We start from the raw sequence: 14,517 nt of genomic DNA, 5'->3' as shown, positions 1-14,517 counted from the left end.
CACTGAGAAAAAAATCTGGTTGCATTAATTAGAATTCTGGTAGATTCAACCAGTATGTCTGTTGGAAAATGGACGAACCAGAATTCTTATAGGAATTACCAGATGATTCTGATTAATTTCTTCCTGTTAAATTTACCAAATTTTCTGGTTAACAATACTAAACTCACCAGCATCAAGTCGTCTAAAATTTTTTCCATCTAATTTCAAAAGTCTGTTTAATATTCTGAATTCCAACAAGATTATTGGATAAATTCAATCCAGATTATTGAATAAATTATTTTAAATTCAGTTTGTTAGAAATTAAACTGATAAAACAGTGATGCAAGAAGAGGATGCAGCTCAAACACACACGATCAGAGAGCTAGCGCCCTCTTTCTGGCACTACTGCTCGTAAGAGGAAAAAAATATACCTTGGATTTAATGTTAATACTAGTTCTTTATATACATTTCATGGCAAATATTGAATACGAGTTAAGTTAAGAGTGGCTCGCCGCCTAGCGGCAAGCAAAGAAGATAATGTAACAAGATATTTTATAGATTCAACCAGAAAATATTAACCAGATCCTTATAGTAAAATCTATTAAACGTTCTAGTTATAAAAAATCAAGTCTTATCATGATAACTAGAAATTCTTGTTTGATTTAACTAAAATGCCTTCAATCATATACGTCTTGTTGGTACAATCAAACGATTTTTCTCAGTGTAATGACGTCGATGTATATGTTAAATAGTATGTTTAGTTAAATAGTATATTAATCATAAAGTAACAATTAATTTTTATTAATTAAATTAATTAATAAGAAATAAAATAAAATAAATTAATTTTTATATAGAAATAAATATATGTATAAACTAGATAATAATAATAATAATATAAAGTAAGTTTTAAATTAAACAATTATACAATATTATTTTGAAACTGATTTAGTATTCGTGAGTTATTTAAGCTGTGACGAAAAAACAGTAAATTATGCAATATCAAGATAATATTATAATGCAAAAAAATTACTCGATAAATAGCTGCGATTGCAGATAATTATTAAAATAGGTACTTTATCCTCGATAACTTATGAAACTAATTAACAACTGGACGAAGCGTGAAATTCTCGTTTATAAAAACATTAACTTTATTTGCAACATCTATATTACATGTAACGATTAATCTAATTTATGATCGCCTTCAGCGTTCTCGCGTTCTAGACAGAATTGCGCCTTTTTGATTATCATATACAAGAAAACTTGTAATCACAAATTACGATAAGATTAACATACTTGACAGCTATATTTTGAGAATTTTCTTATCTTTTTGCTTTCAAATATATATATTATTCCTATATATATATTTAAAAAATAGAAAATATTGCAAATTTATAAATATATATATATAAATTTGCAATATTTTGTATTTTTTAAATTCAAGATATATATACGTATATGTATATGTGTATGTATATACAGTAATGATGAAAATAGAGCCATTGGAAAAGGAAAACAACAATCAGCAATAATAAAAATACTAAAGTTTAAATTTGTATTAAATTTATTTCATCATATTATTTATTCCAAATATAAGAGATAAAAAACAAATTTTCATTTTATTGCAACTTATATTAAGATAGAAGAAATGATAAACTAGTATAAATATATTAAATTCTTTGGTCATAAAATTAGAGCCATAATAAAAAAAGTAACACTGAAACACTTAAACTAAAATAAAAGTTGACAAAAAAATTCGTTATTAAATCAATTCTGTATAATTAATATTTTGTCGCGTGACCACGATTTTTAATTACTGCCTCACAGCGCCTTGGCATAGATTCAACAAGTTTGCGACACCGCTCAATGAGTATCCATTCTCTTTGTATGATTTCCCACAGTTCTTTCTGATTTCGAACTTTATGTTTAAAAACAGCAATCTTTAAGTTTCTCCACAAATTCTCAATCGGGTTGAGATCCGACGATTGAGAAGGCCATGATATCACAGATACTTTGTGATCCTTAAAATATTTTTTTGTCTTCTTACAAGTATTTTTGGGATCATTGTCATTTTAAAATTTCCATATAAGCACATCCTCCTTGGCAAAGGGCAGCATGATATTTTCAAGAATATGTACATATTCATTTTAATCCATAGTATTTTTAATCTAATAAATTGGATCAACCCCGTACCATGAAAATGCTCCCCATAACTTTATATTGCCACCGCTATGTTTTGCAGTTTTTATAGTATACTTTGATAGCAATTCCTGATTTGGTGGCCTTCTCACATAACGTCTTTCATCAAATCCCATCAGATTTATTTTAGCTTCGTCTGATCATAAAACATTTCTCCATTTTTTAATTCCTTCTGAACCACTCCATTTCATATGGTCTTTTGCAAATTGTAATCTGCAGCTCACATTTTTCCAACTTAAATGTGAAACTTTCTTTCTCAGCTCTATCACTTAAATTACACTCTTGGAGTTTCCTTCGAACTACACGTGCACTTATAAGAAGATTCAGTTCATTTTTAATTTCATGTGATGATTTGAATGGATCTATCTTAGAAACACACGTACAATTTGACGATCAATTCAAGATGTAGTTTTTCGCTTGGGACTTCGAATTTCTTCATTATTTTTGCGTCTTAATGCATTTTCTACTATTTTTCTAGATCGACCAATAATTTTTGAAATTTTTTTTCTCGTTGTGATTTTCCTTTGTTGCGTAAAGTTAAAATTTTTATTCTCTCGTCAGCTCTACAGTGAATATTTCGCTCCATTTTCGTTGGAATTTTAGATAATTGACTAATTTTCATTATAATTTCACTATATTTAGTCTATAAAATTACATTAATATTTAACAAACTGTTAATAAACTTACAATAATAATTTGGCTTTATTATTATAACCAGAATACTTATAGCACAGAGCACTATATAGGATTCTCCTAACACGACGTGCACCTTATTTCGGTAGTAATTCGTTGTTTTTTAATTGATATAAATTGTTGTTACTGTACAATAAGTGACATTACCGGCAAGTGAAAACAGATGGGTAAAACAACTAGTTTATTAATTTTTATATAAATGGTTCTATTTTCATGATCACTGCATATGTATATATATATGAAATGTAAATGTTTGAAAAATTTTATTAACTTTTAGAACATTTTTAGAATATTAAGATAAATGTTTTTATGTTAAATTTCTAAAGAAGCGCAAATATACTTCTCTCAATACAAAATGACATATCTAACAATAAGTGCAATGTGCCTGTTAATATGCAACCTATCATACATAGAAGTATATAGAAGTCGAAAGATAAAATTGATCATTTTAATGAAAATGTTGAACAATAGTTTTTAACATTAAATTATAAAATCTAATAAATTAAAAGTCTAATAAATTAAAGTCTATAGTTAAAGTCTAATAAATTAATGTCTATAATAAATTAAATTATAAAGTCTAAGCAATAGAAAACGCGCGATTTCGAATGAATTAATAAAATAAATAATGTTTACATTCCATTACTAGAGTCCATATGTGAAATAATGCTTTGTTGAAAATTAAGTCATATTATTCAGTCAATTTTAAATTGATAAAAAATATATACGTATATAAACAAATATATATTTTCGTACTTTCTAATATATGTGAATCTAGAGATGAATCAGATTTAAATCAGATAAATTATTTTTTCGTAATATGTGCAATTTTATTTTGTGTGTATAAAATGTCGAAATAAGATATTTATGATATGATGCTTTATATGATATTGATTATATGATATGATTAAAAAAATATCTAAATCTCTGATATGAGGTACCATATTTGCTTGTTTCTTTTCATCCAAAAATTCTCTAAATCTTGTGATTCTGAATTCTCGTAATCTCGTGATTATATTGATAGATTCCAATAACATAAATACTGTTTATAATGGCTCATTAGTTCGAAGCTGTTTATAATTAGAGAGAGCATATTATTTTGCGTACAGAGGTCTAAAGAATTATTTAGTTAGTTTTTAATTTTTGGCTGAAAAAGATCTCAAGTTCGAAATTATTTCGTGGAAAACAAGTTTCAGTAATATCATAAGAGGGGTACTTTAAGTACGCTTTATAAAGTATTTTTGGAACACAAGGGATGCAATCAAGTATATACGCGACTTATTAAATTGAAAAATACGCATCGTAAAAACATACATAATTTATTTATTATGTTTAACAAAAAACAATATAGATATAAAAGTAAAACAATACAAAGATAACACAAACAGTAACAATATTATGATATGTACATATTGTGCTGAAAGAACGTGTCAAGGAGTTAATGAAAATTACTCGTAATCAGACTAGAAATATAAAAGAAAAAAAAATATTTGGATCCTTTTCTTTGAGTTCTTTTTTTTTTAAATCGAAAGATCGATCAGCACTCCGCAAAATGCAAAGTCAAATAGAATTTTGTCAAATGCATCAGCTTCACTCACGATTTCATTTGATCATAGACACTGGCATTATAAAAACATAAAATCAAATCGCTTATTAACGATGCACGTAAAAGTGTCATGCGTAGAAGCGCATTAACTCTTCGAAGCATATTTTTATGAATGCTAATTTTTCGTTTAGAGATAATTAAAATGAAAATGTATCACAAGTGCGTCAGATGTTATAGCATTATTAAAATAATTACATGATCGTTAATATTACGATCGATTATCGATAATCAGGGAGCATATCACTCTATATGTGATAAGATCGCTATACAAGTAGATGACAAAGTTATCAAGGAGATAACAGGGATAAGACACTTTAAAGGATTACCGTGTCGATTACTTCAAAGATAATTTTAGTTTCTGCAAAAATATACGAAAGAATCTTTCTAGCGACTCGACCAGCCCTCATGACCTCCGCCTCCGAATCCACCTCCGAAATCGTGACCGCCACCTCCTCCGCCGACGAAATTGTGTCCTCCACTGCTGCCGCCGAAATCGTGTCCTCCACTGCTACCGCCAAAATCGTGTCCTCCACTGCTACCGCCAAAATCGTGTCCTCCACTGCTACCGCCAAAATCGTGTCCTCCACTGCTGCCGCCGAAATCGTGTCCTCCACTGCTGCCGCCGAAATCGTGTCCTCCACTGCTGCCGCCGAAATCGTGTCCTCCACTGCTACCGCCGAAATCGTATCCTCCACTGCTACCGCCGAAATCGTGTCCTCCGCTCCCGTGACCTCCGAGGTCAATCGGGTGACCCACAGTATATCCGAGCACTTCGTACTTGTCGCCGCCACCATCCTTGTGATGTATGTGTTTCGTGATTGTATGCGTGTGGTGGATAGTTTTGACTTGGTACGGCACGTGAATTACCACGTGTTTGCTGTAAAGGGTAGAGAAAGTACTGAAGGTTTTGATTGTTTGAAGATTACGTGATTAGTTCACTCGTTTGCACGATATAAGAGATAATTCACTTTTATTCTATTTTTACTTTTATTTTTTTTCGAGATTACGATGATATAAAGCTTAATTTAAACTTACTGTCCGCCACCATGTCCACCGGCGTTGGTCAAGCTAATTAGTGAAACGATTAGGAGAAGATTCAACTAAAAATAATAAAGATCGTTAATAAAGCTACATATCAGTAATTTATTCGTTCTATTGACTAAAAAATCAGTTGTTTACAATGATTTGCTGCAACGATATGTAATAAAAAATTATAATACTTAATGTCAAATAATATAATAATTTAATAACAAATGTGCAACTTAGAAAATTACAATTAAAAATATTGCGAGTAACTGTAATCAAAAAATTTCCACTGTTCGCATTAAAAAATGTTAAAACTGTCACATTTCCATAAAAATATGTTTTTAAATTTTCCCAAAATGCACATATATAACTTATTGTTAGATATACATTATTTAAAAAATTAATTTATCTAAGATTTTTACTTTTAATAGTCCAGTAGCTTTTTTTTATAATTTCATTAACTGCGCAAGTCGCGAAACGAATAATCCATTATTCTCTCTCTGATCAAGCACGAAAATAAAATTACAAGTTGCGTCCAATTGTAAGCGCTATAATCCAGCGGAAGTCTTACCAAGAGATACGGTACCACTTCGCGTTGTCTTCTCATTGTTCCAGAATAGGACCAGCGGGAGAGGAGAATATCACTTTCGCGGGGCAATGAAGAAAAAGGAGAAACGACAAGGGTAGAAAGAAATGCGATGTGTAATCCAAGAAGGAAACGAATCGTTTGTCCGCGCGGTTTCGATCTGACGACTACCTGAATACGCGTGCCGCTTTTATACACGTACGTGATAGTAGTTGGATAAGAGAATGAAAGGGAGTCTTTTGCCACCTGCGTGCCGCATGGTGCTTGTGAAAGGAGTTGCCTCTAATAGCCACAAAGCCGGTGGTAAAAAGTCACCGTACCAAGCGGAAGGGAGAGGAGGGTTAATGCGCTTTCCTCCCCCGCCGCTCGTTTCCTTTATGCACTTCCTCCTTTCCGGGCTGTTCCTCCTCTTAATGAAAGGCAAACGTCCGGTGAACGGCCAAGATCAAGATCAAGAATTATAACACGCGAATCGACAGGAGAGGTGCCATTGGTTTATTCATTTCATTAATTCATCGCGCCTTCGCGAGAGAGGAAGAACCATGTTCTTCCTGTTGATTTGAAATTGAAAAATTTGCATTTATATTATAGCTTTATTTTTTATTATTTTTATCAAGATCAATTTGTACGAAATTACTTTATTGACGTTGAACATAATATATAAGGAATCTATCGTATTTATAATGTGAGAAATATTAAAACTGTACAGTAAGTATTCCTAATTGTGTATTTAAATAATTGTGAACATATGAATTTAGAGATATATTTTTTATTTAAAGATTATTTAAATATTTAAATTATCTAATAATTCTAATTATTTTTAAATAATCTGTTATTAAAAAATATATAAAAAATAGTAATAAAGTATATAAAAAAATAATCTATTATTTAAATATTTAAATTAAGGAATACTCGAGTATATTTAGAGATAATTAAGAAATAAAAATTTCTGTGATCATAATAATATGTATATAAATAATATAAAATTTCACGGCGAAAAAATCAAGGATCTATTACATCGAGTGCTGATGTCCTATTTGATAATACTTTTCTCCGTTATCTTCTAGTTTTGTACTTGATATGTAATAAATGAATAATCAAACATTACTTTAATGTGGCTAATATTTATGGAGAAATGGATAAGATAGTACTCTGCTTATATTTCTGCTTTACTATATTGAAAGTTCAGTAATTGCTGCCATCTATCAGCTAGCTATTGACGAGCACATTTATAATACACATCATAATCGTATATCAGAATTATATTTATCACAACTTTGATATCAATATTACAATATTTTGTACATATTTTATTCTTGAAAAATAGCCTTACGTATCAGAAGATATGATTTGTGACGGAAAGTGCTCTAATTGTTATTCAAGAGTTATCACATAATAATTAAATAATTAAATAATCAATAGTTTAAACCACTAAATATTATTAAATAATTTATGGCGAGCATTTTTATGGTATAATCGATTTGCATAGTAATACAAGGGAATGTAATTGTACAGAGAGAAAAGAAATTATTATCTTCATATATATATAATTTTTCACGTTAAAATCCAAGTAATTAATTTAGATACGCTTAATTAAATTTATCTGATGTATGAAATGTAAATGTCGCGAAAGTTTTATATATAATATGTTTCTACAATACTATACGCTTAATAAAAAATGCATCTATAAATACATTTTTTTGCTTTCGATTCGACATGAGAAATTTATTTTTCGCTTACTCCTGAATAAAATGCAAAGTGCTTCAGAATTATTAATACTTTCTAAATAGATATCTTTTTATGACTTTGAGATATTAAATCTCATTAGTTGGAAAACGAATTATTTAATGTTGAATATTGTGTAAATTTTAATATACCAAATCTCCAAAAATAGTAAATAGAATAAAATTAAATAAATAAAATTTTTGTTTATCAATCAATTTCAAATACTTTTTAACGGTATATATGACTGGAACAATTATAATAATATTGAATTGCACAGATTTAAAAGTTACATCAAATGATAATATATATATTTATTAAAGAAATAACAGAATTAATTTATATATATATATATATATATATATATATATATATATATATATAAATTAAAATCTGATTTTAGATTGTAAAGTCGCTTATTCTGTTTTATTCTTATTACCTTCTCTTCTGAATGTTAGGAAGTATTTAGATCCAATCTCTGACTTTCTCTGGGGAATGCGGTTTCTCAATTTACTTTTTCACATTGTTCTCACCTATTTTTATTAAATTGCTTCAAAACATTGTTACAATGGCTTATGGCAGTGAAAAGGAATCTTGCTTAATATATAATTATGTTACAGAAAGTATATCATTGTTTCATAGTATATACATATATTTCGTTATAAGATGTGAATTTTAAATTATATTATAAAATATTATATTATGAAATAAGAAGCAAACATTACAGAGTTCTAAAACATAGAACGAGGATTACAAAAAATTTTATTTTTTCAAATAAATATAAGTTTCTAAATTGTTATTAAAATAGTTATTAAAATAGTAAATTATAAAATTAAAAATAATAAAATTAAAAAATAAAAATAAATATCATTTACATAAAATATTTAAAAAAGATATAAATAATAAATAAAAAATATATAAATAGTTTTTAAGTATAAAAAAGAGCTCGCAAGAGGGGCAGATATATCGCAAATGTGCAACATCGTCGATAAATCGCGGAAACGAGAGGGATCTGTTTCCCCTTCCTGAAGAAGCAGGGCGGTGAAGGGCGGTGCCGATAACGCGTAGACGCAGAAATTACGAGGCGATGACCGGGTAGAACCGCTCACTCTCCGAGATTTGTATGAAATCTTCGCAAAACGCGCCTGGGAGAAAGGGAAACCGATCCCGATGCGGCGTCTTTGTCTCGTAAAAAAGCAAAAATTGCACGCCACGCCAGCGCTCGAGCGAAAACAAAAACGAGTAACACGTACGGTCTTATCCTTTTCCTTACCCATGGCTCTCACGCGAGACCGTGACAGTGAACTCTCTACTGAAGGAATCCAATCCGGCCAGGGTCGCGGTGAATGTATATACGGGGTATTACGTTTCAATCCATCAACAGCGTCTCTCGGGAAAATGCGAGACCCGAGATATTTAGACGAATATATCGAATGATGCCATTTCGAGCCGGATTGGTTTCACCAAAGCGCACCATTGTGTTCGTTGGACGATCGATTATCTTTGACCGCAATTCAAGATGAAGTCAATTAGAAAGAAATGGAAAATCAATTAAAAAGTGTCAAAGATAGTTTCTTTTAATAGGGAAAATAATACTGAATGTGTTTCAGAAGTAATTATACTTTGCACGAAATCATAATTATTCATTATAATTATCATACTTGATATTATAAAGCAATGATACAAGGTGTTTGAAATTGACATTTTAATCGTTTGTGTCAATTATAGTTAAATTAGCAAAAAAAGTGAAACAAAAATTTGAAAAATTAATAAGGTCGTAGGAAGAAAAAGAGAGAAAGAGAGAGAGAGAGAGAGGATAAAAAAGAGAGAGATCTGCATATACAGGGTGTCCCATTTTAATGTCTCACCCCAAATAACTTTCTTATTTTTAATTTTAGAAAAAGATGTTTCAGACAAAAGTTGTATGATTTCAAGGGGGACATAAGGTGGTGTCATTAGTTTGACCTTGAATAGTTGCTTCAAGGTCACGTAAAGGTCACCTTCAACTTTTTAAATGGAACTACCTATTTTTTATTACATATTCTTGTAGCTTATCTTGAGAGCTTTTCAAAACACTATAATTAAGTTAGTTTTCATTAAGTATTTTCCGAGTTATAAGGCTTGAAATCGTTTCTTAATTTTACATAAACCGTAAAATATCTTGTAAAATATTCATTTTTCGATTACCTCATCTTAATACTTTTATGTACAAAATAATGAGAGAAATCAATTGGTGTAAAAAAAACACATAATTGTTTCGAAAAAAAAATATGTAATTTGCAATTAACAATTACATATTTTTTCTTAAAAATAACTATGTGTTTTCTTTACACAAATTGATTCCTCTCATTATTTTGTACATAAAAGTATTAAGGTAAGATAATCGAAAAATGAATATTTTACTAGATATTTTATGGTTTTATGGTTTATTAAAATTAAGAAATTATTTCAAGCCTCATAACTCGGAAAATACTTAATGAAAATTAACTTAATTATAGTGTTTTGGAAAGCTCTCGAAATAAGCTACAAGAATATGCAATAGAAAGTAAGGGGTTTCATTTAAAAAATTGAAGGTGACCTTTACATGACCTTGAAGCAACTATTCAAGGTCAAACTGATGACACCACCTTATGTCCCCTTGAAAGCATACAACTTTTGTCTGAAGCATCTTTTTCTAAAATTAAAAATAAGAAAGTTATTTGGGGTGGGACATTAAAATGGGACACCCTGTATATCTGTACATCTAATTATATCTATAAAAATACAGATCTAATTATATCTATAAAAACATAGATCTAATTTATAGAGAAGAGTTTATAGATCTAATTTAAAATACTAATTTAAAATTTTCTACATACATATGAAAAATCCAAATCTTATTTTATATGCATATTTTGTACTAAAGATATAAGTGCCTATTTGATACTTTTATTTTTCTGGATACTTATATGACTTTCACACACTTTCAAACATCAGATAAACATATGCAATATTATATAGTTTGTTCGCATTTAAAGTAAGGAATAATGTAAAGTAGCACTTGAGAAAGTGCATATCTATCGATTTTGTGAACGGTGTGATCTTCGTCAATGAAGTTTCACATTAGACGCCTTATAATCGTTCTATCAGGAAATAATTATTTTCGCCAAATAATAAAAACATCTGTAGTGATTATACATACATATATGTAGTTAATGGCAATCTTGTAATGTAGTTACAAGCATTATAGAAAGCTATTAATTGTGATAATTTATAAAAGAATTAATGCCTAATTCTAAAGCTAGTTTTTATGTTCCTGTATCAGCCACTCTGAGAATATATTTACATTCGTCGTGAAAGTCGCTGGACAGTCTTTTTATATTTCTACGCGGAAGAGTATATATTTTATTTTATATATGACATCAACAGAGTACATGATATTTGTTTAATAGAGTCCCAATGCGAGGTAATTAAAACATTATATTAAGGAGAAAATATACAGGGTAAGCCATTTTAATTAACGCACGCAATTATTTCGGAAACAAAGCATTTTAGAGAAAAATGTTTCAGACAAAAGTTTTATGGTTTCGAGGGGGCCATAAGATGGTATCATTGGTTTGACCTTGAAGAGTTATTTGAAGGTCACATGAAGGTCACCTTCAATTTCTTAAATGGAACCTACTATTTGTCATTGCATATTCTTATAGCTTATCTCGAGAGCTTTCCAAAACACTATAATTAAGTACCTTTTCGTTAAGTACTTTTTGAGTTATGAGGCTTGAAATAATTTCTTAATTTTACATAAACCGTAAAATATCTTGTAAAATATTCATTTTTCGATTATCTTAATACTTTTACGTACAAAATAATGAGAGGAATCAACTGGTGTAAAGAAAACACATAGTTGTTTTGAAAAAAAAATATATAATTTGCAATTAACAATTCCATATTTTTTCTTAAAAACAACTATGTGTTTTCTTTACACCAATTGATTCCTCTCATTATTTTGTACATAAAAGTATTAAAGTAAGATAATCGAAAAATGACTATTTTACAAGATATTTTACGGTTTATGTAAAATTAAGAAATTATTTCAAGCCTCATAACTCAAAAAATACTTAACGAAAAGGTACTTAATTATAGTGTTTTGGAAAGCTCTCGAGATAAGCTACAAGAATATGCAATGACAAATAGTAGGTTCCATTTAAGAAATTGAAGGTGACCTTCATGTGACCTTCAAATAACTCTTCAAGGTCAAACCAATGATACCATCTTATGGTCCCCCTCGAAACCATAAAACTTCTGTCTGAAACATTTTTCTCTAAAATGCTTTGTTTCCGAAATAATTGCGTGCGTTAATTAAAATGGCTCACCCTGTATAAAGTCTAAAGTATACGACGTTTTGGATCATATACTCTCTCTCTTCATAGAGCATTTTATATGATCTCATAATAGACCAATTTATCGATCGTTCTTTGCTGTAATTTTCTGATTTAAAGTATCTGAAGACGGAAGATATTATAATTTTCTTGTTCCGCAGTGAAATTTTTTCCGGCATGCGCGATTTTATTTCACCATTTATATGAGAAAAAATTTTGATCGTCTATTCAATAACAGCGATTACTGATACCTTATAGAGTATTTCTTTCTTTTATAGGTTTATTTAGAGAAACCGTAAAATTTAGATAATTGTTAAATATCCAACATTTTGCTATTAATCATTATCTCTATGATTTTTATATAAAAGACTTATATACTCTCTCTCTCCAAAATTTCCAACGGATATATTTTTATTCAAAGAGAGAAAAAAGAATTCATTAAAATATGATGGAAAGATTATATATGTATAAACTATTATAATATCAAAGATTATATACAGGATGTTTCATTTTAATCGCCCCAGGCAAATATCTCGAAAAATATGGAAATTATAAAAAAATGTTTCGGACAAAAGTTATATGGTTTCGAGGGGGCCATAAGATGGTACCATTGGTTTGACCTTGAAGAGTCATTTGAAGGTCACGTGAAGGTCACTTCAATTTTTTTAATTGGAACACCCTATATATTTTTGCACATTCTTGTAGCTTATCTCGAGAGCTTTCCAAAACACTATAATTAAGTACCTTTTCGTTAAGTACTTTTTGAGTTATGAGGCTTGAAATAATTTCTTAATTTTATATAAACCGTAAAATATCTTGTAAAATATTCATTTTTCGATTATCTTACCTTAATACTTTTATGTACAAAATAATGAGAGGAATCAATTGGTGTAAAGAAAACACATAGTTGTTTTTAAGAAAAAATATGGAATTGTTAATTGCAAATTACATATTTCTTCTTCAAAACAACTATGTGTTTTCTTTACACCAATTGATTCCTCTCATTATTTTGTACGTAAAAGTATTAAGGTAAGATAATCGAAAAATGAATATTTTACAAGATATTTTACGGTTTATGTAAAATTAAGAAATTATTTCAAGCCTCATAACTCAAAAAGTACTTAATGAAAAGGTACTTAATTATAGTGTTTTGGAAAGCTCTCGAGATAAGCTACAAGAATATGTAATGACAAATAGTAGGTTCCATTTAAGAAATTTAAGGTGACCTTTATGTGACCTTCAAATGACTGTTCAAGGTCAAACCAATGTTACTATCTTATGGCTCCCTCGAAACCATACAACTTTTGTCCGAAACATTTTTTCATAATTTCCATATTTTTCGAGATATTTGCCTAGAGCGATTAAAATGAAGCACCCTGTATATAAAAAAGAAAAATTACATATAGGCTAAAAACTGAAATGTTCTATATCTATGACAAAAAAAGTCAAAGCAAATATTGTACTCATATTTGAAGAGAATACAGCGTTTTCTAAGTATGAAAAATGCAAGTCTTTAGGTAATTACCAAATCGTTTAGTCGAAAGCGTGACTAAGAGCGGATAAAAAAATTGCAAGCTATGTATGGTTATTAATTTTCAAATCTGTATGTGTGAGCGCACTGACTCGTGGAACTGTATATTGTATATGAAGAATTGTAGTCACGAAAAGTTCCACTTAATTGTAATGTATTTTTCTCGACAATGTATCTATTACGCAAAAATTCTCACCATGTGTTATTTTAAAATTATTAGTTTGCGTTGTATAGCTAATTTTCCTAGGGAAAGATAAGATCCTTTTTTGAACAAAAAAATTTCCGCAATACTTTATTTTTACATCTTCCGCGTTTCTTTCCTCCTTTTCTTTAACAAATTTATTACAAGTTTAATTTGAATAACTCTGATTCTACTACGTATCTTTTTTAGTTTTTGGGTAAAATGTGGATATCTCTGTATTGGAGAAAAATTGTGCTCATATTTTTAATTTTATTTAAAAAATTTATTCTTATTAAATTTTATTGTTATTATTCTTAAGATTCTCATGTCATAATTAAGACTGAAGTACGCTATTAAAGAACAAATCGCTATCTCTGATCCTCATTGAAAAAGGCATAAGGTTAGAAATTCGACCTTGAATTCGAAAGAAAGTACATCGCGTGAATGAACTAATTGACGCCATCGTCGGCGGCGCGTCGAGAAAGGACTTGTATATGTGGACCGTAACAACAGCGATATGAAAACGCACGAAATATCCCTCTCAGTGAAATTTTTAATTAAATTTTTCGTCAAACAAATAAAAAAAGAAAGAATATTGTGATAGAATTACGAGAATCATTGTAATCGAGAGAGAAACTATCA

General features: G+C 29.3%; 1 protein-coding gene across 1 annotated transcript; it reads right to left on the bottom strand.

The window, feature by feature from the left end:
* Positions 1 to 4,855: 4,855 nt before the first annotated feature.
* Positions 4,856 to 6,136, bottom strand: LOC145960892 (uncharacterized). The gene is made up of 3 exons (XM_083080591.1): positions 6,069 to 6,136; positions 5,507 to 5,571; positions 4,856 to 5,348 (listed from the first exon to the last, which is right to left on the bottom strand). The coding sequence occupies exons 1-3, from the start codon at positions 6,102 to 6,104 to the stop codon at positions 4,856 to 4,858; spliced, it is 594 nt and encodes a 197-aa protein (XP_082936717.1). The 5' UTR covers positions 6,105 to 6,136.
* Positions 6,137 to 14,517: the final 8,381 nt, after the last annotated feature.

Source organism: Camponotus vicinus, unplaced genomic scaffold, assembly GCF_025532165.1.
Source record: "Camponotus vicinus isolate PSW18456_S1 unplaced genomic scaffold, iyCamVici1.0 SCAF_10, whole genome shotgun sequence".
NCBI classification, from domain to species: domain Eukaryota; kingdom Metazoa; phylum Arthropoda; class Insecta; order Hymenoptera; family Formicidae; genus Camponotus; species Camponotus vicinus.
Note: the sequence above shows the minus strand (reverse complement) of the source record. Positions and strands in the feature narration are given on the sequence as shown.